Source organism: Ceratosolen solmsi, unplaced genomic scaffold (assembly GCF_000503995.2).
Source record: "Ceratosolen solmsi marchali unplaced genomic scaffold, CerSol_1.0 scaffold41, whole genome shotgun sequence".
NCBI classification, from domain to species: domain Eukaryota; kingdom Metazoa; phylum Arthropoda; class Insecta; order Hymenoptera; family Agaonidae; genus Ceratosolen; species Ceratosolen solmsi.
Window position 1 is genome coordinate 4,257,463 of NW_011948424.1, and position 26,282 is coordinate 4,283,744.

Below are 26,282 nucleotides of genomic sequence, written 5' to 3' on the forward strand. Positions count from 1 at the left end.
ATGATTTCTACTTTTTATAAAGTATACTATATATAAAAAAGGAAATCTCGTGTGAATTATTTCATCTATAAACAAAATTTAAGCTTTCACTTAAAAGACCAAACTGATCGTAATACAATTTTATGTCCGAAATATTGTTCAAAAATCTCAGAAAATGACTGTATATTTTCGAATTTCAAGACGTAATTAAAAAAAAAAAGAAAAAAAACCTTACTCTTAATTTTAATAGACTAAAAGCAAAGATGCGAGCTAAGCACATTTCGATAATCATATTAAAATTATGATGACTTATTCTTACAGACGTCAATTTTCTCAAGGATGAGAATTAGATGAACAATTAGTTTTTAATATTTCGATATCATAAAAAAACAATATTCTCTAAATTAATAGAAAGTGCATTTGCATAATTTGAATTTTTTATTGTAGGTCAAGATTATTTATTTATATAAAAAATTCGTTTAATTTATGTAACAATTTTTTTTTTTAAACTAAAATACAACATTTATTACCTATAAATCATTACTCTTTGATTTTGATAAATTAGATTTAATCTGCATATCACATATTTAGCCAAATGATCAATTTTCATTTCTGTATCTGCAAATTATTATATTTTTATATTTATATGACAACAGAATTTTAAAATTAATTATGATAAAATTTTTAAAAATTTTTTTGGAGGATCAACCCATATTAAATTAAATACTAAACGAAATGTGTATCCTATGTAGTTTTAAAATATTTAATTATTTTAATTATAATACTATATTGAATTTAACTATTATATATATAGATATAAATGAGTTTTATTCTAAACAAATTTAAATAGAAATATTGATGTAAATAACTGTAATTATTTATATGTATACAAATCTTTTAATAATCACAATTAGCATAAATTATTTTGTATATTATATATTGTATGAGAAATTTCAATTCTTTATCATTATTGATTCATATTGTTTCTCTGTTTAAAAACATTTGTTGATTCCTAGGATAATTTAGGAATATTATCAACTTTTTAACACAATCATACATTCTTATTAGAATTTAGATGTATCATAATTTGAGGCATATACAATGGTCTGGGTATCATATAAATGTTATATAATAATGATAAACCATAATTGTAACGTCAATTGGAAATATTGGAAGGCACTTATATTGAAAATATAGTAATTAATACTTTCTGCAGAGCTATTTTATAGGTCTTTCGTTTACTTAAAATTTAAATATGAAAGAATGCTTATGAATTTTATTATATACAATACATATTACATAATACTTATATTTATTATTTAAAACTATATTTTACTTTGCATTCTAATTATGCTATATAAAAATAATTTCATCAACATAGATAATTTATATATCAATAGTATTTCAAATGTACTGGACTACAAATTATAATACTATGTAATAGTAAATTAATAATATTAAAAACTGTCTATATATTCATTGCATATTTTTCATATTTAAAAAATTTATTAAATTTCTATAAAATGAAAATAAATAATGATTAAAATTTTTAAAATGTATACATATAATTTAAGTTTAAATTACGATATTAATCTCACAATTTGGTGTTTTTATATTGTTTGTAAAATTGATTAAAATTTTAAATATGTAAAATTTTGAAATGCAATACTTTATAAAACAATATAAGCTTCGAACTTATTTCCATATGTTAATTACATCTGGATATTTCCATTGCTCGTTTTCGAATGTTCCCTGTCATACATTGAGTCATCAATGATTATTATTGATAGTTAATTGCGACTGATTTCCTGTGCCAATATTTGTTTGACACAAATTTTAGCCTAAATCTACAATTCAATTATCACACATACAACATTACTAAATTCTACAACTAATGTTTTTGTTATTAATAATATTTGAATTTTATAATATAATTTGAGAGCAGACTATAATAATAAAACGTCGCTAAAAATGTAATTTGGTTTATTTTACAGTAATCCCTATATTGTATGATAATTTCTTCAGACATAAATGAAATGTTTTATTTGTATAATCCAAATAAAAAAAAAAAATAAAAAAAAATGTTGAAAGCACACGATTATCGTATTATAATATTTTCTATAGAAAATACGTAGAATTTGTATTATTTTAACATTAAATATACCGTCTTACGCTAATAGATCTTTGTTTATTTCAGTTAATAGTTTCTGCTTTTTACAGTAAAACAATTATTTGAAATATTGATTTAAATTTAATAAATAATTTAAGAATATATTTACATATTATAATAAAGTGAATGAAAAGTAACAGACAGTATATTCTATTACTTGTAATTAATATCAAAATATATTATTATGTAAAATTCTTTAAAATAGATAACATAAAGTATAGTTACAATAATTTGAGAGTCCTTTTTCAATCAAATTAAATAAATATTTAATATTTATATTTTATATTCACGCGCTCATTTCAGCTGGGATGACTGATCTCAGAGGTACCCAATCACAAAAGAGAACAAAGTCCCGCGTTAATATGTAGGAAAGTAGTAAATTGAATATCGAATTGTTGCATAAAGCCAGAGAATATGTTGAATGATGGTTACGATAAATTCATCGATTCAAATTTTTACTCCAATATCTGCTTAATTAATATTTTTAACAAAATTTTGATTTTATAATGCAAATTCTTAATTCATGACGCACTCCAACATATTCACGTCCTTTGAATGCGTTGCTTTCGTCACAATAATATAATTGAATACCGATTGAACACTAGCCAGTTATATTTAGAATGAACAAACTAATAGTAATTTATAAATCGTTACAATAATAATGCAATTATCATCTTAACTATAATATCACTAACAATTCTTTTGAAGGCTCATGAAGCAGTAACAATTTTCACATTTATATACTCACGACCTTAACATTCATTCAACGATTTAAAATCTCTTCAATAAAGTCTCACTATTCCTTAATCAGTCATCTCAATTTACAATAAATAATACTCTTTAAATTATTGATAATAAATATCGTAGAAACTTTGCAACTCTGCAAATATTCCAAAACAAAATTAACTCCTTTTGCTTAATCGGCCGGTGGAGATTCTCGATTTATGTGAAGTAGTCACATTACAGTAGAGTATTACGATCTATTAATTTAAATTATATCTCATGAAATAGGTGAAATCATCATAAGGTAAAAAAATATGTGAATACAGATAATTAGCATGACACATCCTTGCACTTGTGAACTCACAAATATTTCATTTTGGGAAAAAGGTCGAATACTCGATAACAAACTTGTTACAGAAATAGCTAATTTATTCCAACATTTATCTACATTCTAATACAACTAGTTTGGATCAAATTTGGTATGGATCAAACTCAAATTTGGATAATTAATTATATTTAGTACAAATTATCCGTAATATAAAATTACAAATAATACGGGCTTATGAAAAGTAAAATTTATTCTTCGACCATTAATGCCATAAACATAATAAAAATTTATATTAATTATAAGTCAATTGTACTAATTCATTGAAATTATAGTATGTTAATGCATCAAATGAAATTTAATATTAATAATAGGCTATATTTTATATTGAAACATTGTTAACGAAATAGCATAAATAAATTATCGAAAACAATTTATTCTTAACATGATAATTAAAAATTTCATGATAAAAAGATGATGAATCATTCTACGTTATTTATGTTAATTTGATGAGGTTGGAGAAATATAATTGTTTATACATATAATAATTAATATAATATAAAAATATTTCCGTTAATACTTTTAACGAATAATGCAATACTAAATTTAACGTAACAAACATACTACAATTTAACAATTAATATTTAATGACAACATATTTATAAATATTTATATAAAACATGAATAATAAATAACTAATAATATAAAATTATACGGGAAACTAAATAATCACTCGACCATACATTACCGTCTTACACAAATCGAAGTAGTAGGAGGAAGTAGCTCGTAACTGCTCAAATCCTGTTATCGAGCGAATTCCAGACGATCCACATGATCACTACACTTCTCGCTTGTGCTTTCAGTCAAATTTCTCTCAAAGAATGTAAAAAATGCATCTATTTGCGTGTCGGGAGTATGCGCGTAGTAAGGCTTTTGTTGTGTCAGGAGAGGTCTTGTGATCTTGTCGGATAAAAAGTAAATGATAACATATGTATTTTATAAAAGACTGGCATATGTAGTGCAGTGGTTTTTAATGAAATATTATATTTCGTATTAAGTAAAGGAAATATCGTTTATATAAAAAGTGTATTGGCAAGATGCGTCTCTAATACCGAAGGCGTTCGAATTTCGCAGAATATAAAAATTTGGAAAATTTGATAACTGAACATTGAACTAATTTTTAGTTCAAAATTAGTGCTACGAATTTATGATTAAGTGAAATAGCTTATTTTTCAATTCCCTAACAATGAAGGTTATATTATAATAAATAAATAATCTAGAAAATTGAAATTGAAATTTTTAGCTTCAATTTAGTATATTTGTATGAATAAAGAGTACTTATGCAAAAAATGCAATATGTAAGACATTAACTACTCTAATTTTATATGTAAAACCGTGCGAGTTATTTGAACAGATATTTTTAGGAAGTGAACATTAAACTCATGGATAAACAAATTAGGTTAAGAGATTTTCTTTCATTCTTGTAATAAATTAATTCATCGATAGATAAGTTACGATTAATTTACTCTAAATTTATCTTTAGATTATGTAGATATAATTTTTTTGGATTACATTAAATTTCTTTTTGGCAAATGTCTAATTTTTGTAGCGAATAAGAAATAAAAAATTTAACGTATTTGTAATAAATATGAAAATGTGATTCGTAAGAAAGAATAACTTTAAGAACTTTTTAATTTTATCTTTAATGAAGCTTCATATATTTCCTAATAAAAATATCAACTTAGTTAATTATATAACAATTAATTACATTAAATTTTTAAACTCGAATAATCGCGAATAAGATTTGAATATACAAATAGTCCATAAATAATTAGCAAATAAATATTTTAAATATATTCTAATAACCTAAGTGCTCAAAGTTGTATTAATACTGCATCAATATAGAATGCATATTTACGTATAATTTATTGTATGTACTTAAAAATATAGTTTTATCCGTATGTAAAATTGTAAATGACATTTCTATAATTATAACATAATCAAAATTATAATAGCTTTTGCATATCATTGCTATTGTCGAATTAAGATACTGATAGCAACATAATTAATACACAAAAATATTTAAGTAAAATTGCATGTGAATATAACTACGTAGAACCAAGTATTTAAGAGTTCAAGTAATTATCAGCTTTACTTATTAAGTAATTAAACATAAATTATGAGGTGCTTTTTAAAAGCAAAACATTTTAGTTTTAGGAGAGCTCATTGCTTATACAATTATATTAATTTTCCATATTATTTAATAAATAATAAATAAATAAATAATGAGCGTTAAAATTAATAATAATGATTAATTATAATAATTAATTATAATTATTATGAAGAAATAATAATAATTAAGAATATCATTATTACGAGAATACTGTTGTGTTATTATACATAATAATCTGATATTATCTAACCAATTAATCATTTAAAGTATACAGGCAGTAATAAAATTACTAGCATTAGTCGTTAGTTTTTTATATTGAATGATATTTTATATATTAATTTTAAGATTTTTTAAGTTAATCGTATCATTAATTATTGCACTATCATCTGTGTATGTGAATAAGATAAAGATACGAACTCTTGATTTTAATAATATAAATGGACATCATTGTTATTTATTGAAGTAATATATTGAATAAATTGAAATATTAATAATTATTATTATTATTGAAGAACATTTGTGCGGGAAAATAATCGAGAGGCAAAGAGGTACGAAAATTCCTTGTGCAACGACATGGAACAAATATTAAACTATAATAATTTGAGTGCAGTACGGGTGATCGAGTGGGGGTAATGTAGTTAAATCAGCCGCAGATTCGCACAAAAGAAAAGAACGATAACTCTTTGACGTTTTCCTTCGAGTCTCTCTCTCTCTCTCTCTCTATCTCTCTCTCTCTATCTCTCTCTATCTCTATCTCTATTTCTATCTCTATCTCTATCTCTATGCCTCTTACCCGTTCGTGTCTCGATAAACATTGCCAAGTTAAGCCGATGATTGGGGAAAAGGGAATCTATGCTTATTCCTGATTAGTCTTCCGTCCCTCTTTGCTCTCATAGATATAATAATCGTAGGGAGGCCGATGATCTCGTCTTTTTTAATGATAACAGCGATGTATCTCTTAATGTCTCCCACATTAATATATAATTCATCTCAATTTTTATTTACTAATAAATGGATATAGGCTTAATATCATATTCGTGAAGAAATTAAACAGTCGCGATTCGTCGAAAAGACAATCAAATAGACGTTTGCGCGAATTATCAGCTAATAACGGATATCACTGGCTATTATTCTCGCATTATGTTAAAATGAATTACAGTTGTTTCACCACACGTGGTATTTTTACGAGTTATTATGAGATAAACTAATCGAGTAATGTAATAATTCAGAATGCCCTTAGCGTCTATTTGCTTCTGTTTGTCGTAGTATACTTGTAATATCCAATTCCAATACTTGCTCTCGCACCTTACATTATTGTCATGAAGGACTCGGTTGGTTAGAGGAAACTGGGACAATGATTCTCAGCACTTTGAGACGGTAGGTCGCATTCCTGGCAGGTCACCCCATTATATTTATAAATATAGAGAGTCGATACAGAAGTCGATCGCTTCATTGTAATCAGCGCGAACAAGTATATTAAGAATGTTAAAAATGTTTTGATTTATTAACATGGCATCCATATAATTACATTAGAAGCGTAACATTGATTTAACTAATGATTTATAAAATTAAGAGTAAAATTTTTTGGACACTTAAGTAATAGAGAAATAATTGAACGGTCCAAGTCTATTAATTTTTCGATGGATTAAGAAAGACAATGTCGTGTAAAGGACATTATTTAAAAAGGTGTGATTTCGATCATAAATTGTATTAAGATTTATATTAACATTAATGTAGTTATATCAATATTACGATAATAAGTTATGATTTAATATGATGATTATAAAGATGGAAATTGGAAATGACCTTGAATCTCAATTCTAATCCAGCTATCATTATGAAATGGTGATTTACTTTTATGTGAAATTGCATTCGTGCAATTTCTTATTATTTAGAAATGAAAGGGAATAATACAATGAAATAAAAATGAAATAATAATTATTTTATATTTTTAAACTTACTTTAATAAAAATGAATAACGTTAAAATTAACTATTCAAAAATTTTGTCTTTAATAAAATCTATTCTTATTATTATTAGCATAATATCTATTCATAGTAGTAGTAGTAGTAGTAGTAGTAGTAGTAGTAGTTGAAATTGTCAATAAGAAAAAAATTGTAAATAAAAAAAATTGCGATTCGATAGATCCAACGAAGTATTCGCAAAATTTTTTGACTAGCATATTATTAACAACTATGTTAATTTTTTACTTGCAGAGTGTCTCTGTACAATGTTGGTGCATGGCATACTATTAAATTTTCTGAAACTTTCAAAATACACACGTATAAGACGAGTAGTAACATTCTTAACCGTCCCTCTTGCTCCCCTTTTCAATTGCTAAGCACGTGCGCGTAATAATGATTGTTTGTGCGTGTGCGTGTGTGCGCGCGTGTATGTTTGACACAGAGAGAGAGAGAGAGAGAGAGAGAGAGAGAGAGAGAGAGAGAGAGAGAGTATAAAGGAAGAAAAAATAGCGAGACGGTCGATGGAGAGGGATCGGAGTCCCGGAGAGGGAGGAAAACTGCGGCTGGCGGCGCTACTCGCTCCTGTTAAACTCTTGCCGCCGGTTGCGTTCTGGACTCCACTGGAACTGAAAACCAGTCGAAACGCGATCGTCCAAGCGTGAATGTCGTTGCGTTTGTGAATTCGCACTCGTGCGCTTGTAAATCTTGTCCGATTTTGCGCGTGCACGTAGAGACACTTGATAAGTAAACGGGTGGGTGCAACACTTTGCTCATCGGCGGTTGTATCATTGTGGAAGCAACGGTTAATGTCAGCAGTCAGCATGGCTTGTAACAGAGCTACCAAGTCCGGATTTGCCGCGGAAGCCCAGCGAAAAGTGAGTTCTTGCATTGGGGAGAGAGTTTGTCAAAGGAAGCTTTCGCCCGGAAGCGATTTGAAAATTTGTTGACCTAATTTTGCGCTCTCCAGTTGCTTCGCACCCTGACAGCAGGTCAAGATCCACCTCCTGCCCATACCGATCGTCCAACTTCTCAGTTGCATACGGCTGTACAATAGTACACTTTTTAAGACTTATTTGTCACGCAATAATGACATTACGTTGATTATCTGCAAATTATTCGTATTATAGTCGGGTAAAGATTAAAAACATGTAAAACCTGCAAATAATTGGTAAATATTGCATTCTGTGTAATTTGCTACTATCGATAGGAGTGTATTTGAATTTTCGATTGTCAAAGTGAATATTTATTAATATAATTGAACTTTATTTAAAATAATAATCTGCTTCGGTACTTTATTTATTTATTTATTTATTTTTTTTTTTTTTTTTTTTTTTTTTTTTTTTTTAAAAAATATTTTTGTGTTTTTTTTAAAATAATACATATCGTGTGTTGTTTAAAATACTCTTATCTTCTAGAATAATTACAAGAAAAATTTGCTTTTACAAAGTTAATAATAAGCCGTTAAAAATTTCTTGCTGCGATAGTTACACGTGACAAAAAAGTTTTTCGTAAACACTGAGCAAATGATTTATCGATTATTTCTAAACGACAATTTTTTTTCCATCATTACGGAAAATGTCAACTATTATAAATCAATTTTATATAGATCGATAATAATCATAATCGATAATGCCGTTGAAAAAAATACAAAAATTACATTAAATAATTAATTTTATTATTGATAATTCATTAGACTTGCAATACTGATCAAGAAATTAAATTTAAAAATAATCTTAATACAATCTATGCGTTTAAGACTTATATCTTATTTCTTTTTCTTCAACTCTGCTTTATCTGCCTTCCAGCTTTAGTTTTTAAAAAGATATTTGCGCAGCCTAATCTTATCTAAATTCCCGTATTTATAAGGAAATAAAAATTATCTCGAACAATATAACGAAACCTTTTTATAAAAAGAAAAGGAAAAATCTTCTCGCGCGCAAAACAAAAAATTCTAATGATGGCAAGTTCGGTTATTTATATATGCTTATATTAACAAAAATCCTACTAGAAAGTATATAAATGTATATAAAAGAGCTCGATAGCGATAGAAATTTATACTATCTCTCATCGGAAAACAATGCCCCTTAAGTACAATCAATGCGCAACAAACTGTTTATATTATTAATGATCATAGAGTATTAGTAAGGATATTCATATCTCACATCTGCCTTGACCTACTTTAACATACATGTATAACAATGAAAAATACAGCTTTCGCAAAGTCTCATGAAAAATGTTTCCTCTTTAAAATGATAAAACCAGCGATGCGATATAATCGGCTATTCCAAGTGCGTGCTTGAATAAGAAAAGAAATATATTACTTAAAAATAAGAGGAAGATTGACATTGAGAATCAGAAGCTTAAATTACTTTAATTCTCATTGTTTTGAAAACTGAAACATATTTCTTCCTATTGCAATTTAAATAACTTGAAACTATGATTACAATTTACAGTATCGAATACAAGTTTTTCAATCAATAGTTTCAATCAATTCGTTCAAGTAGTTATTAATTAATAAATTATGCTCTTTATAAAATGGTTATTGAATACTTTTCAGAGTTTTTCAACATAATATTATAAATTTTCATTGTAATAGTTTATCTTAATACAAACCATCTGAACTTATATGCGTACCTATATGAATTATTAACGATAAATATAAGAAATTAAATTATAAACATCTTTAAGGTTAATGGCAAAATTTATTAGATGTACTTTCCTAGAAAATTATATAACATTCACGTTCTCGGATAAAATAATTTATTCGACATTTGAAAATTGTCATAGTCCTTGAAATAAAAAAAAAAAAAATATCCTCACAATTGGAATTGTAACTATCAGAAACGATTCACACATCTATTGTGTAAAATTTATAAATTTTATTAATGATTTTTTATAACAATACTTACTTCAAATGCAATATATATTTTGCTAAAATAAAATTGTTCGTTGTAAAATCTTAAATGCATACAAAATGAAAAATGTAATTGTCGGAATTCATTACTTTGTAATTGATTGACTAATTAATTTACTTAATAATAAAACTAATCTATTATTTTAATTGAAATATTTGATAGTTAAATTCGCTAAATTCTTAATATTCATAATTTTTTTTTTTTATTGAAGATAATTTGGTATTCTATTTCACAATTTTATAGTAAAGAACTAAATATTTCTATTTAAGTTCAATCCATAATGATCCATTAAATATATTTACGTAACCGTTAAAATTATTTTCCACTCGCTTATTGACATTAATTAAAACAGTAAAATAACTCAATTATTAATTCATTGAATTATGCTTTATTGTTGATAATTTTAATTGAGTTATTGTTTTATTTAAAGAGAATTTTGAAAGATTTTAACGAATTTTTTAATAATGATATTAGGTATATTCAGTATATATTAAGTACTATATAGGAAAATATTATAAAAAAAAAAAAATTATTTCTATCTAAAATACTGAAATAGGTAACTGGCCTAAATTTAACGTTAGGCAAATTAAGTTTTAATCATAATGAAAACATATAATCTAATAGTACAATAGAATAAAAGACAATTGAATCTTTAAAAAATAATGCGAACTAAAATAATATGAAATACATTCATTATACAATAATCAGTGTATACCGTCGTTTTAATCGATTAAAGGAAATGGCTGTTTTACGATTCATCATTATTTTGAAGAGTCGAATGACTAATCCGAATAATGGTCGATGAAGTAACTTACTTGTAATCATGAGAAAAAAAAAAAAAGAAAAAAAAAATGTTTCTTTGGCCGCAGAATGAGTGTTTACAAAACGTTTTTCATTAAAACCAGTATTGGCGACTGTTTTCTTGTCGGTGCGTTTACCATCTTAAGGACCTCAAAACTATGACACCCATTTTCGCAATGACTGTGTGCGTAGTATGCGATGATAGGTCGGCGGGGGAGTGAGGCGACGAGGGGGCGGAAGGGGGTTAGTGAGAGTACGAGAGAGAGAGAGAGAGAGAGAGAGAGAGAGAGAGAGAGACAGAAAAGAAGTTGGACTGACTCGCGGTAAACGCGCACCGAAGAAAGGAGTATTAAAACCCGACGACCATGGTTCACTTCTTCGCGTTCAAAGCGTCTTTGAACCATTCTCGACATCCTATATGGTAGTGTATTAAGGATATAAAGGCCGTAGTAGTGCGTCACGAATTCAAGCCTAAAAGAGCGATGATGTACGGTGTGTATCCGTTATTATTAGCTCGCGTGAAGTTTTACTTTTTAATTTTTTCTTAGCTCGTTAGAAGTCTAAGGGTAATAGTGAAATATCTATGCTCCACAAATATTCAATTTATATGTGTATTTTTCTAATGAATCTTAATAATCCATATAAGAAATTTTGAATCATGGTGTTGTAATTATAAAATAAACGAAAGACAAACAAGAAATTATATATATTTTTTTAATAATATAATTACGGTGAAGATTTTGAGCAAAAATTTTCTTATATTTACTAAGTATAATTTATTTCTAAAATAGATAGTAAAATTGATTATATTTCAATTTATCTTATCATTTATTTTATCAATATCATGCTATTTCACTTCATTTTAGTTTAATTTTTAATATTTTCCATGAAATACTATGCGTTTTACAAAAGGAAATAATATTTCGTGTCGTAATATTTTAACGCTCCTACATAAATATACTTTGGTCGCTAATATAAAATTTGTTATTATTATTGTAATAAATTTGAAATTTATACTGTTTTAAACTTTATACGTAAATAAATTGCAAAGGGATATTTAAATTCGAAGATATTTAATAATGACGGCTAGAACAAAAATTACAAAAACAGCATAAGTAATAATTAAGAAGAGTAAATAATAATCATCATTAATATTAAATATATAATTAAATATTTAACTAATATTCAACTGAATAAATATTTTAATTATTCATTTTATTTTATTAAAACTATCATAATTAGCTGTGTTATGTTTTCATGAATCTTCAAAAAAGAAATCATTCTTATTTGTTTGGTGATCAAAAAAAAATTGAATAATGTATAATAAATTTACGACCATTTAATAAGCTAAGCGGAACATTAACAGATTGGCAAGTCATTAATGAAAGTTGATATCGCATTCCATTGTACGACTTTGTTTATCACTAAACTCTTGTCTTAAAAGGTTGTACGTACATATGAGTATATGAATTCGTGTGTGACTATGTTGATATTTAATAGATCATAAGAAGCAATCACATTATTTATTTTACCTTTTTTTTTTTGTGTTGAAAAATCAGTTTCAAGAAGAAATATGTAATTTATGCTTAAATAATTGTTTATACTTCTGTGAATGTATATAAATGTAAGACAAAAGTTGATTTAAAAATTTATTTAATTAGCATAAAAAAATTGTTATTAAATCTATTTTAGTCTATTCATTAATCTTATTTTCATATTTTAATAATAATGAAATTTGTAAAGCATGTATCTTTGTCAATCAAATTTCAATATTATTCGTTGAAATTTATATATTCTGAAATATCAATTGAATTCTACAATTTGTTCTGAAATTTAATATTTACTTTTTAAAAATGTTTACAATCATTTTACAAATACTACTTACACCTTTCATGTAAAGAATCAATTACGAAACAAAAATTATATTCTAGTATTTAATACTCGTATACCATTTTTAATATGATACATATGATACATGAAATACAATATTGAAAATAATGAAAAACGATAAACATTGGTAATTTTATTTCATGACACTCGAATATTATATTTATTCATGATAATTAGTTTGATATTAATGAGTACGAGTTCTCCATAATGATATATATTTATTTATATTCAATCAAAATTTTATCTACTTAAATGAAGTATTTTAACATGTTTAATTAAAAACATTGCCACATGTCAACTTGCCATTGGATATCATGTAAGCTTATTTTTTAAAGTTTTTACAAATCTTACAAACTTTTTAAACTTATTTTGAAATTCGTTCAACTATATTACAATTAACATTATGCGAATAAGAATGTATAGGCGTCTTAAAGTATGGTTGGAAAGTATTTTTAGTTTTTCTTTAAATTAAAATTTGAGCAAACTCATCTGTATGACAAAATTGTATCACCAAACTAATATATCAAAAGTTACAAAAATAGTCGATTGGTAATCTTAAAAATAATTTTTATCATAAATCAGTCGTACCATTGTAGAAATAATAGATAAATGAACAAATTAAAGATCTACAAAACTTAGTTTCATATTATAAAAATATATACAATGTAAAATGATTACACTTTCATATATACACATTGATTTTTTGCATATGCATGGTAATGTGCATAATAAATTTTTACTTGCATTAATTAATAAGTTAAAAATATACTTATAATTAATTTGATACAGAATTTGTTCATCATTACTTTATTCGTTTTAACTTTAATACTTTACTTAGACATTTCTTCTTTTAGGATACACAATGTTATATATAATATCTTAATTTAATTTGTAGGCAATATATCATAAAATGCGTTATAGTAAATGAATATTTATAATGAATATAAATAATTAGTTCCTTAAATGTATCGACAAATATCGAATTCTAAATTAAAAGAAAAAACAAGAGAATGTTTCATTTTTTAATGAACAAAAATATAAGTTAACAAAAAATAAAGATTAGTAATGTGTATCGCTAAAAATTAATATTGTATTCGATAATGACATAGGTAATTAAAATTTTTTTATATAAAAACTGAATTTCAACTATCTAATTAGTTACTAACAATTTTGTAGCATAATTCCAGTATAATAATTACATGATGTATGTATAAATAAACATTTCTTGAATTATTCTTTTTACGCTTTTTGATTATGTAACATGTATTCATCATATTATTGATAATAAATATTTCTCAAAATGTTATTTAATATTAATTATTAATGTTTAATTGACCATATTTAAAAATATGTTCAAAAAAAAAATCATGAATTAAAAATTTTTTTAATTATTAGCCTATTTTATTTATTTATTTATAATATAAATTTAAATAATAAAAAAAAAAATAATAAAAAAAAACTAATGAATTTAAAAATCGACTGTAATTTTAGAATAGTAATCATAATAATAATAATAAAGAGAAAACGAAGAGAATGAAGAAGTAGAAGAATTACAAAAATAATAATAACAATAACGAAAGCAACAACAACAACAACAATAATAATAATAATAATGATAATAATAATTAAATTTTTTATTGATAGAAAAACTTCGTTACAAATTGATAATTATTAATCATGAAATTAAATAATGAATGATTAGTCGATATTTTTTAAAACACTTTAAATAATTATTAATTAACTAATTATGAATATATTTTGTAATTTTAAGTATTAAATGCCGTCACGTATATGGTAAACAATACATAGCAATATATAGCGAATGCATTTTATATTACACAACAGACATTAGAAAACTTTCCTTTTAAGAGTAATAAATAAATTCAACGTATGGAGTCTAAAAAGGAATTAACGATTGCTGTTTGTATCAAAGCCGTGACATAGAATATAAAAGATAGAAAATGGGATTCGGAGAAGGGGATACTTATTCAACGACTCGATCATCTTACGGATGCTGAAGAAAGCGAAAATCTGAGTTACTCGACTACGATTTGACCTTATATAGGGGGACTTCTGCGCTTTAGTAGTTGTATATACATGCTCGCACGTATGAACATCTCCAAGTGAAGTGTAGAAGCTGACTCACATCGCGCATAACTTTTTCATTATGTCATTCAATACGAAGCATATGCTACTTTAAACTTCAGTATTATTTAAAAATACTTAAAATTTTTGAGATATTTCTTATCTAAAAATCTAATAACTATAAAGTTGCTTTCAATGAATTTTTAATGTGATTTTTTTCAATGCTAAAATAAAATTATATCCTCAAGTGTACAGCAATAACTTTTATCATCAAGCTCGATGATTTTCGAAGAATCTTAAATGCTATCAGTAACTAAAATACTTTTGGCACTAAAAATCAACAGTCTTATATGTATAAGATCACAAGTACTTGTTATCGGCTTACACATTTTAACGTATATGTACATATATATATATATATATATATACATGCGTATATACAAGAGCACATATATCTATTAATATCTCTCATCTCATAATATACATAAAACTTTATAATACTAAAATTATATGCCTTTTTCTACTTTATAGATTAATTTTAAATTTCTATATATAATAATGATAGTGTTATTTGATTATTTGAATAGTTTATTTTTCAAATTTAATATAAAATAATTTCTTTTAAACATTATACAAATATAACTGAATGAATATTATTTATTGAGACAGATATTTTTTTTTAATGACGAATTACAAAAACATATTATTTAAAAATTCAATATTTAATATACTACCAAATATTATAGATTTTTTTAGTACAATCCAATTAAAAAATTTCAGATCTAAATATGTATTTTAATAATTAATTCAGTATTGAGAATAAAAGTATTAAAATGATTTTATATAGATATTCAGCTAAGTGTTATTAAAGAGAATATAGAAGAAAAATTATGCAGATAATAGTAACAAAGAATTCAGAAATTTAATCCTGTGGTTCCATACTTTTAATCCCAAAAAGCTGCTTCTGATCGACGGTGCAGTTTACCGTGAAATTAGCTGAAATCGTGTTCGTAATTATTCAGCATTTTCGAAAATATTCTTCGACATAAATAACAATGACACGAGCAACTAACATTTTCTTCGAAGTTTAATACTTTTATCAGTATTTGCTTCTACTTAATCGCCTAAAAAGCCACTCCCTCTGCACATATTTGACAACTCATGTCTTTCATTTTTCTTCTGAAATCGTGAATTTCTTTATTTTTATTTTTTTCACATTACTCCTTCATCCTCATCCTGAGTTTCCAAGGTCTACGGCCGTCCAAGGATTTTACGAGAGTAGGGACTCGTCCTTGAGATGGTCCGCTGTTGCTATTACCAAGCTGATCTCTACAATGAGTCTTTTGTACAATATAAACAAAAAGTTTTAAAAAATACGATAAAACAAAACATATTGACTTTCGCCTTTAGTCTTTCGTCGAATAAAAAAAAATTTTTCATTTATATATTTTATAAAAAGTAAAAAAAAAAATTAATCCGTATAATCAGCAATGCATCTTATTAGAAAGAACTATTGATTATTTCATAAATGAAATGACATTCATGTATGTACGTGTATTAAGAAAATTATATCGACGAAAAAAATAGAGGATACCACACCATTTATCTATATTCCCATAATAATAAATCCTGAATGTTTTATAAATAATTTACGATATCTATTCAATAATACTGTACCAATAAACATGTAAACCAAGTATTTTTTCTTTTGTAGAAAACTAGTTTTTTTTTTTATAGTTTTGATTATTTTTTAAATGTTTGATTAAATACTATTATAATCGATATGATTCATACAAATTTTAATATTTTCCGAAATTTTGTTTAAGTGTCTGAGCAAATTGTATACTTCGAAATTGTATATTTTTGCGCATATTTGACATGTCCAATATGCACATATGTCTGAATAGATACGATAAGCACACTAATATGTTACGAAAGAACAATTATTAAAATTTATAATTCAATTTATTAATTAACGCAATAAGTTTATTAAAACCTAATAAAGTTAGTTGAAAAAAAAAAAATATATATATATAAAAAATATTAATGTCAATGATTTAATTTTATAAAACAATTTAGTTTACATTTTCTTAGATATATGTATGTAATTAGGTATGCAAATCAGTTAAGATTTTCTACTAAGAAAAGGCTTAGAAGATGATAGATCGAACTTTTGTAAAATATTGTTAACTTAAGTAGTAATATCTTTTAAATATTAATTGAAAAAATTGTCTCATACATACTCACATTGTTAATTAGATCTAATTTTCATTTAGAAAAATTATCATTGACGAAGTACATACCATAAAAAGAAAGAAATTAAAATAATATTTCAAAATAATTTAATTAATTTTTCTTTGCCGATACAATATTACTCATTCGACGTTATTCAATGCAAGAATCGCGTTGAAAATAGCTTAAAAAAAAAAAGTCTCGCTAATTCCACGATGACGTTTTAAATTGTATACACGTCGTAGCACCAAACATATCTCAATCGACTTTGCCACGTATTAAGTTTACGCGCATCTTAAGCTCGTTTTAGTGTTAAAAGAAAAAATTGTGTCGCGCAAAAACGCTTGAACTACTTTAAAAGAATGTCCAAACTCGTTTCTTCGACCAAAAGAATATATAAATTGAGCCTTATAAGGAGGCAACAGCCTGCGCCGAGTTCGCCCGACTGATATTCACTCGCGAATGTAGCGGAGATCGCTGAATTGCGTAAAGAGTACATTATTCGACAGGCATGCATGCTGAACCTTGGCAAGGTTTTCATTTTTTTTTCTTTTTGACGAAAATGCCGCGCCTTCTTTGCCGCTAAATTCAAATGTCGAATTGCTCGAGCGCCATTTGTATATAAACAACTTTCGATATATCCCCCCCCCCGCCCCTCCGTCTCAGGTTTTTAATTAATATTAATACAATATTCTTTAGAGAAAATATTTAACAAATTATGGGCGTTTATTTCTTTGATTTATATGATTTATGAATGTTCAAATTTCATTTTATGCTTAAAAAGATAAATTGCGTGCATAGTTCGCTTTTATTTAACCAAATAAATTAAAGATTAATAAAATTTGGACTAACTCAACCGATACTAATACTAATACTACACCTGACATTCGATGTATATAATTTTGATAAATTATTTAAAATACTTCAATTTTTTTCAATTATTACACAAGTGATTAATTAAAATCATATATATATATATATATATATATATATAAATATATTATAAAATGAAATGTATCATTATTTTTGTAATAATACAAATGTCCACTTCAACATTTAAACATATGAAATAAAAGATTTATTATAAATCCTTCATAAAGAGTAATTTCACAGATCAAAATATTCTTAGTAAGGTTCTAACGCATATGCATTGAATCCATAGATGACCTACAAAAAAAAAAGTGTTGCGATGGTCAATCAAATCGTTCAGCCGTTAACTGAAAAAACATGCCTCACCATCTTAACAATCGATGTACCTTCCATTTATGCCTTATATGGTGGAGAAATACAAGTAATAAAAATGTGCTCTACTAACACATTTATAAAAAAAAAAAAAACAAATTTTTTTCTTTTTTTCTTTTTTTTTTTACAAATATTATTATATTAGTGTAGTTTAATAAACTTTAAAACCGCAAAGGTTATTACTACTATACATTTAAATGATAAGAGATAATTTTTGAAGAAAAAAAAATTATTATCGTTAAGTAATAGTTACCTTATTAATTTATATTAAAATAAATTAGTGTTAAGATAATCAATATTCGTATTTATATAACAATTGGTTATGACAACACTTTCTGTAACATAATTATAATTTTTACGCTATCCATGACTATACCATACGATTAGACAGAAGACACAAGAATAATTTACACTACTTACTATACATTTAAAAAATGATAAAATTTACTCACTATAAAGCCTCGATTAATAAAATAATTTTATTCTATATGCTAAAAATTACAAATATTTGTAATATATAATATGAACAATATTTGACTTATAATAAATATGCACATAAATACATAATGAGCTTTTAAATTCTATTAAATATTATAATAAAATAATAAAAACTTGTAATATATTATATCGAATATTTTTATTAAATGTATGCGTTCAAATTATCTTAATTTTAGATAATCACTTTTTTTAACTTCGTTTAAAGTGCATTTGCTAATGATACAAAATAAGTTACAGTACAAAATAAGTTTATTGAAAGTATAATTAAATTTTAAGGTAAATGACATAAGAAGTAAATAGAACGACAATATTTAAATAACATTGGTAATCATTATTTGTGTAAAAAAAATTAATTTTTCAAAATATTTTTGGATAAGAAAATTTAACTGTAGAATAATATTTGCCGTTTCGTCTAATAACTTGCATAATAAAAAATTTATTTGTAATACGTACAAAATAAAATCAATATATTATTTTAACAAATTATATTTAATATTAAAATTAATGATACTTAATATTATATTTAACGATACGTGATAAATTATACTTAATTATACTTAATAAATTATACTTAATTTTAACAAATTATTTAATAAGATCTTTATAATGATAAAATAATCAATATTAAAAGTTTATTAACATTTAACAGAAATATTAAGTTTTTAAAATCTTATTTAAGATATTTTTCAATAATAATGAAATGAACAAAAAACTAAAGAGTAGGAAGAATTTTGTGATAAAGATAATAAAATTATCACATCTCTTAGCTAATGTCTAAATATAACTTTGACGGTGAAGAAGTCTGAGAGAGAAAGAGAGATCCAATCATAATGCACTTGTGTACTAAACTCACACAAGAAAAAACCAAGAAACTTGTCTTTAATATATAGAGCTATAGAATTCATTAAAATATAATATTTTGTGATAAAATAGCATATAAACAGATAAAAGAGATTTTTGAAAAATTCAATTTAAATTCATTTAATTCAATATTTCCGAATGAATCGTTTAATATTATGCAATTAAAACAATTATAATGATTAATTTACTCCAAAATTACGTCTATTCGTATAAATAATCTTATTTTCAAATTAATTAAAATACTCTTTAATATATATATAATATATATATATATATAATTAAAATACATTTACATTATTAATATTTCATTACTTGAAAGCGCGTGTGTGTGTGTGTGTGTGTGCGTCTCTCTCTCTCTCTCTCTCTCTCTCTCACATTCAGTTTTTTTAACTCTTTGTAAAAAAAATTGTTTTTGCGGATGGTAAATATTTAAAATAGTTATTATTAAACATTATACATTAAGACTTATTAGCTAATTTGCTATATTCAATAGTTTTTTCATTATGTTATTTAAAATCTTTATATATTTATCTTATTTAAAACTTATATTTGTCTATTTTTTCAATAGCATCATTAATTTTACAACTTTCTACCATTTCATCATTTATAATTAAGTATAGAATTATTACAATCTGTAAATTTTTTATTTAACAACATTAAAAAATTATTGATTTTATAAAATATATAGAATTTCATTTAAAAAAGTAGTATTACGGAAAATATATTATAGTATTCAATATAAGCAATTTAGCAAAGTAGTAATAAAATCATAAAAGTCCTTTCATATGATATCAGTCATTTATCATACCTAACTTCCTCTTGACACTTCCTTATACACGTAATTGGTTATTTAATAAAAAAATCTATTAAATTAATTATTCTTGAGATTTAAGCTGCAATTTATAACATTTGTAAAACGTATAATCACTATAGTAAAATGGATGCTATTTTGTCATTTATGAATTAAATAATTATCGGATGAAAGCATAATTTATTTGATACTACAATTGATAAATGTAGAATATTCATGTTACTTTGAGTACAAGTGTATATGTGTGCATGTATGTACAGATTTAGATTATATAAAATAGAGTTATACTAATTTATTTATAATTTATATCAATATTTTATATAAATATTGTTATTAGTAATTTAAAACTAATATTTAATTAATGTTAAATACTTTCGTTATCAAATAATATATCTTGTAAAATACAAATCAATGAAAATGCGTGATTTTTAATAATAAAAATAGTAGTGTATAAATATTTACATTTTTAAGATTTCTTCCGAGTCTCTGGTTCCATGTATGTACATAAAAAATACAACACGACTTCTATTACCTTAACATTTAATTATGTACGTCTATATACGTGTCATTTACTCTGATAATTTTTAAAAATATATTTTCTAAATTATTACAATTGCATCTGTATTTTCTTTATATTGATGGTATATAATACCTATTAAAAAATTTTAACCTCTTATTTAATAAATCAAGAATTATGAATAACTTTTCGATATCATAGAAATACACAATAGAACAAGAAAATCGACTTTTTACCAAATGGAGAAGATGACTCACTTCATATTTTCTCTCTAATTTTCAATGTATTCTTATTGTGAGATAATAACATGTGTTACATAAAGTCTAAACAATAATAATAAGAAACAGACGAAGAAAGAAAAGAGAAAAAAAATTACACATTCACGCACGCGTATCAATGTATGTGTTATTCATTTACGAGAGTTTAGATGATTATGTCAAACAAGCATTACTCATTCGCGCATGTAAAGTCGATTAGATACTAAATTAATTATTTCATTATTGTTCTTTATAAAATTTTAACCATTAAAAAATTACGAATAAAAGTCGATAATAAAGTCAAATATTATCATTAATGATAAATGAGTTTAAATTAATAACATGTTTGACAACTAATTTTTAAAAATAATAATATTTAAAATAAGGAAAAATTCCACTTTTGATATTGTTAGAATAAATATTGCAAACAAATATATGCTTAGCATTTACTTAAGCCAAACACATTACAACAATTACAAATTATATTTTAATTAAATTTAATCTAATGTACGTATAAATAAACTAGCAATAAATGTAATCAATATCTTTGATTTAATTATTTGAATTAACTGTACTATATTTACTAATATTTTATAGAATCTAAGAAAGATATTTTACGATAATAAGTCATTAAAAATATTATGTATAATTCAATATATATTTTAATAAACAATTTGGACCTTATATTTTATTATGATTTTATTAAGACATAAATTCATAAATGAGAATTTTACACACGCATGCATAAACGTCGTATACGGTACTTACTGTGAAAAGAAAATATTTTATGTTTTTATATTAACGTAATTGTAATTCAATAATTATTATATTTCATGCTCAAACATGACAATCTTTATGTTTTATTGATTTTATTAAATTATTTCTCTTATAATTACAATAACTCTATTAAGTATGAGTGAACCTGATGTCACCGACATAGACAGACAATTGATAATCACATAATCCACATATTGATCTTAGAGATAAGAATAAACTTTGCTACACATATTTCCTAAAATGTAATTTCTGAAAAAAATATATCAAAGTGCAAACGTATTGAAATATAAGATAAAACATAATTGTGTCTTAAGGGAATTTTGTTTGAATTATTGATTTATTATAAAATTCCTACATTATTTATGTTAATTAATTACTAATTTTATTAAAATTGAGTTTATGTATTATATAAATCGTTAAATCATAAAATGTACCGTGAATAATCATGCAATCAATATGAATAATAAAAAAATATAAATTAATTAAATATTTTTAATAAATCTTTTAATTCTATTTCGAAATTTTCATTTCATTATCAAACTCGTTTCTAACTTTTATCATTATCTTTAAATCAGTATAAAATCTACTTTATTAACTAATACATTTTTTTACTGTAAGTCCAAAAATTTTTATAATATAATATTCATAAAATCAGTACAATTTAATTTGTTAATATTGCCAGTATTAACAAAATTTAACGGACAAATTATAATTTTATCCACATGTCATTCAATTTAGTCTATCTTATTTAATCATTGAAATACTCTGAATTACTCTGATTTATAATTCATTTTGCTTTGAAATTCTTAAAATTAATTTTTATTTATACAATATTTTAATTCTTAGCAATAAATGCGTTCATATTAGTTAGTAGATTAATTTTTTTTTTTATTTATTTATAATTATTAGAATCATTATTCTTATGCAGTTAAAGCTCTGCGAATCAGATAATATAGTAAAAAATAATCAATAAATTCATTTTAAATAAATATTTTATCGTTAAAAAATAGTAGAAGGTACAATCTTCCTAAAAACTGTATAATAATAAAGTAAAGTAAACCTAAATAAAATAGATATTAACTACGAAATAATCTGTACAATAAATAATATAACTGTTTCCTAAATAAACGTTTTATAAAATCGAGATATATGCTACGATATTAAAAATCCATTCATTCCTTCTTTTTTTTTTTTTCTTTTTTTTTTTTTTTAATCGTTTTTTATTTAATTTACTATTAACTATAAGATATAATTTATAAATTATATTTTAATATGTAATTCGTATAAGCGATATACCAAGTGATTGTAATTTGTTATACATTGGAAATACATTATATTATATTTATTATTTATTTATTATTGTATAGTTAAGTAAAATCCTTATAATATGATCAGCTGTATCGATAAAATTTATTAATGTGAAATTGGCCTACAACTTTATACCATTAAATCTAATACTGCGTTAAGCAAATATCGTAAGATAATGTAAAAGAAATTTTGAGCTTCTTTATTCATTATTCGCTTCATTATTTAAAATTTATATTTTTCTAACAATGAAAACATTCTCTTCTTTAGATCAACAGTAAATATAGCGAAGAACTAGCACAAGAAAGTTTAGAATGGATAAAAGCTATCACCGGTGAGAATATCAACACGAGTGGTGATATGGACAATTTTTATGAAACCTTGAGGGACGGAACGCTTCTTTGCAGGTACCATACGAATATCTATAATTTTTTAAATATTAAAAACATACAAAACATTGAATCATACGTGAAAATTCTGTTTGACAACTGATATAATAGAATAGAGTAGTACTACCAATACTTGTATATAACATAGATAATTTAATTTATCTAAATATCAATTGGATCTAATTGTATGTAAAATAACGGATATATTACAAATGCAGCACATGTAGTTTAATTATTTTTAAATTGCATTAAGTAAAAATTTTGTTGCTCGAAAGTTGTTTGTTTTTTTTTTACTTATGAGGTAAATAAATTTAATTGTTAAAGGTATTGAATTATAAAGCACATAGCCAAGCATCCGATTATAAGTAAACCGCCCATCACGTAAGGGATAGCGCATAACTGACTATATAATATTTTACAGATTAGTGAACTGCATCAAAGAGAATTCAGTAAAGAAAATTAACCAAAATACTATGGCGTTCAAATGCATGGAGAATATTAACGCTTTTCTAGAGTCGGCGCGAAATCTGGGTGTTCCAGCACAGGAAAGCTTCCAAACCGTTGATCTTTGGGAAAGGCAGAATCTCAATTCCGTTGTTATATGTTTGCAATCACTTGGTAGAAAGGTAAGAATTTATCCGGAAATTCCAAAGAAATATCTATGTTATAAGTGAACGGTCTCTTGAGAAATATTGATAATAAAATTTGCATGAATTTGAATTCACTAATAGTTCGAATTTAAAATTCTTCTAATTGTTCATCAATCTAATTGTTTATATGCTGATCTTATATATATATATATATATATATATATATATATATATTTCCCATATTCAATCTATGTTATTAAATCCCATGTAATAAAGAGATTATAATATGGGTATATTATTGCTATTGTCGTTTTGTCGTTGTCGTTATTGTTGTTGTTGTTGTTGTTGTTATTGTTAGTATTCTTACGTTTCATTATAAGAATTATATAATAAAATACCAATAATGACATTATAATGGAAAAAGTCTATCTGAATTTGAAATCATCAATTAAGAATATTCGTCACACGCTTATTAATTCATTTACATCCAGGCAAAAATCCAACTACATAATATGATTTGTAATTTTAGGCTGGTTTATACGGTAAACCCAGCATCGGTCCTAAAGAAGCTGACAAAAATGTTCGCCATTTCACAGAAGAGCAATTAAAGGCTGGTCAGGGTGTCATTAGTCTACAGTACGGCAGTAATAAAGGCGCAACTCAAAGTGGCATCAATTTCGGCAACACCCGGCACATGTAAAAAAGCTGTTTAAGAAGCATCAGCACATACATATTACATATTATTTATCTGCGCTCACAAAACAATATACACACGCGCTAGCATGCGCATTTCACTCACAGGGCTTCTTTATCGTCGATGATATTATCGTTGTACGTGAGCGAAACTAATGATAGGAAGCAAAATAAAAGGCAACCCTTTGTTAAATTATGTGTTGTTTAAGAAGTATATGTGAATGTGTACACATAGAGAAATACATATACGACATTATTTGATATTTAATATTTTGCTAATATGAAAACAAAATTTTCATTTATTTTCAATAATACGTAAATGTGTATATTACAAAATTATACAAATCCAATTATGTCTATAACACACGCGCGTGTGCGTGTATATCAGAGTAAGGCAGAAATTTCTTTAATATCTTATTTATTTCTTATTAAAACTCATGAGCAATCATATATATATATATATATATATACATACTTTTTACATATGTTTATCTTTAAATTGTAAAGATTAAAATTAAATTAATTTTAATGAATAAATGAATTAAACACAATTCAATTAAAGTCAATTATTTCTTTCGATTAAAAACATTTTAATATTTTTTTTTTTTATTAGCAAACACATCTATCGGTACTTTAAATTAAGTGATATTGATAAAAAGTACACAGTGCATATATTTTTACACGCCCTTTTTATCTACGAAATTTGCAATAAATTATCGATATGAAATTTGATATGAGCAAAACAATTTTTTATAAAAATCATTATAATTCATACTTAAAAATTCATTCCCTTAAATACTGAGAGTTGGTGAAATGAGGAATTTTTAAACACAATATTTGTAATTAATTTTATAAAATAAGTTATAACGAAAATATATTTATTATAAATATTTGAAATTTATTAACTATATTTTTCTAATAGCTATCTTTTGCATTGAATAATTTAAATGTCAATTTAAAATTTTTCTTATTTTATTGTAAAAATCAAATATAATTTGGAGCAACTATGTTATGAGTAATAAAAATTTTTCTTTATTTTGATTTTGAACCAACATCAATCATTTGTGTCATTTGCTTATTAATATT

The 26,282-nt window shown here is 24.5% G+C and overlaps 1 protein-coding gene across 1 annotated transcript; it reads left to right on the plus strand.

Annotated features, from left to right (window-relative positions):
- Nucleotides 1–7,960: 7,960 nt before the first annotated feature.
- On the plus strand, nt 7,961–25,499 carry Chd64 (transgelin calponin-3). Its single transcript, XM_011500009.1, has 4 exons — nt 7,961–8,208; nt 23,795–23,931; nt 24,335–24,539; nt 25,033–25,499. The coding sequence occupies exons 1-4, from the start codon at nt 8,140–8,142 to the stop codon at nt 25,201–25,203; spliced, it is 582 nt and encodes a 193-aa protein (XP_011498311.1). The 5' UTR covers nt 7,961–8,139; the 3' UTR covers nt 25,204–25,499.
- Nucleotides 25,500–26,282: the final 783 nt, after the last annotated feature.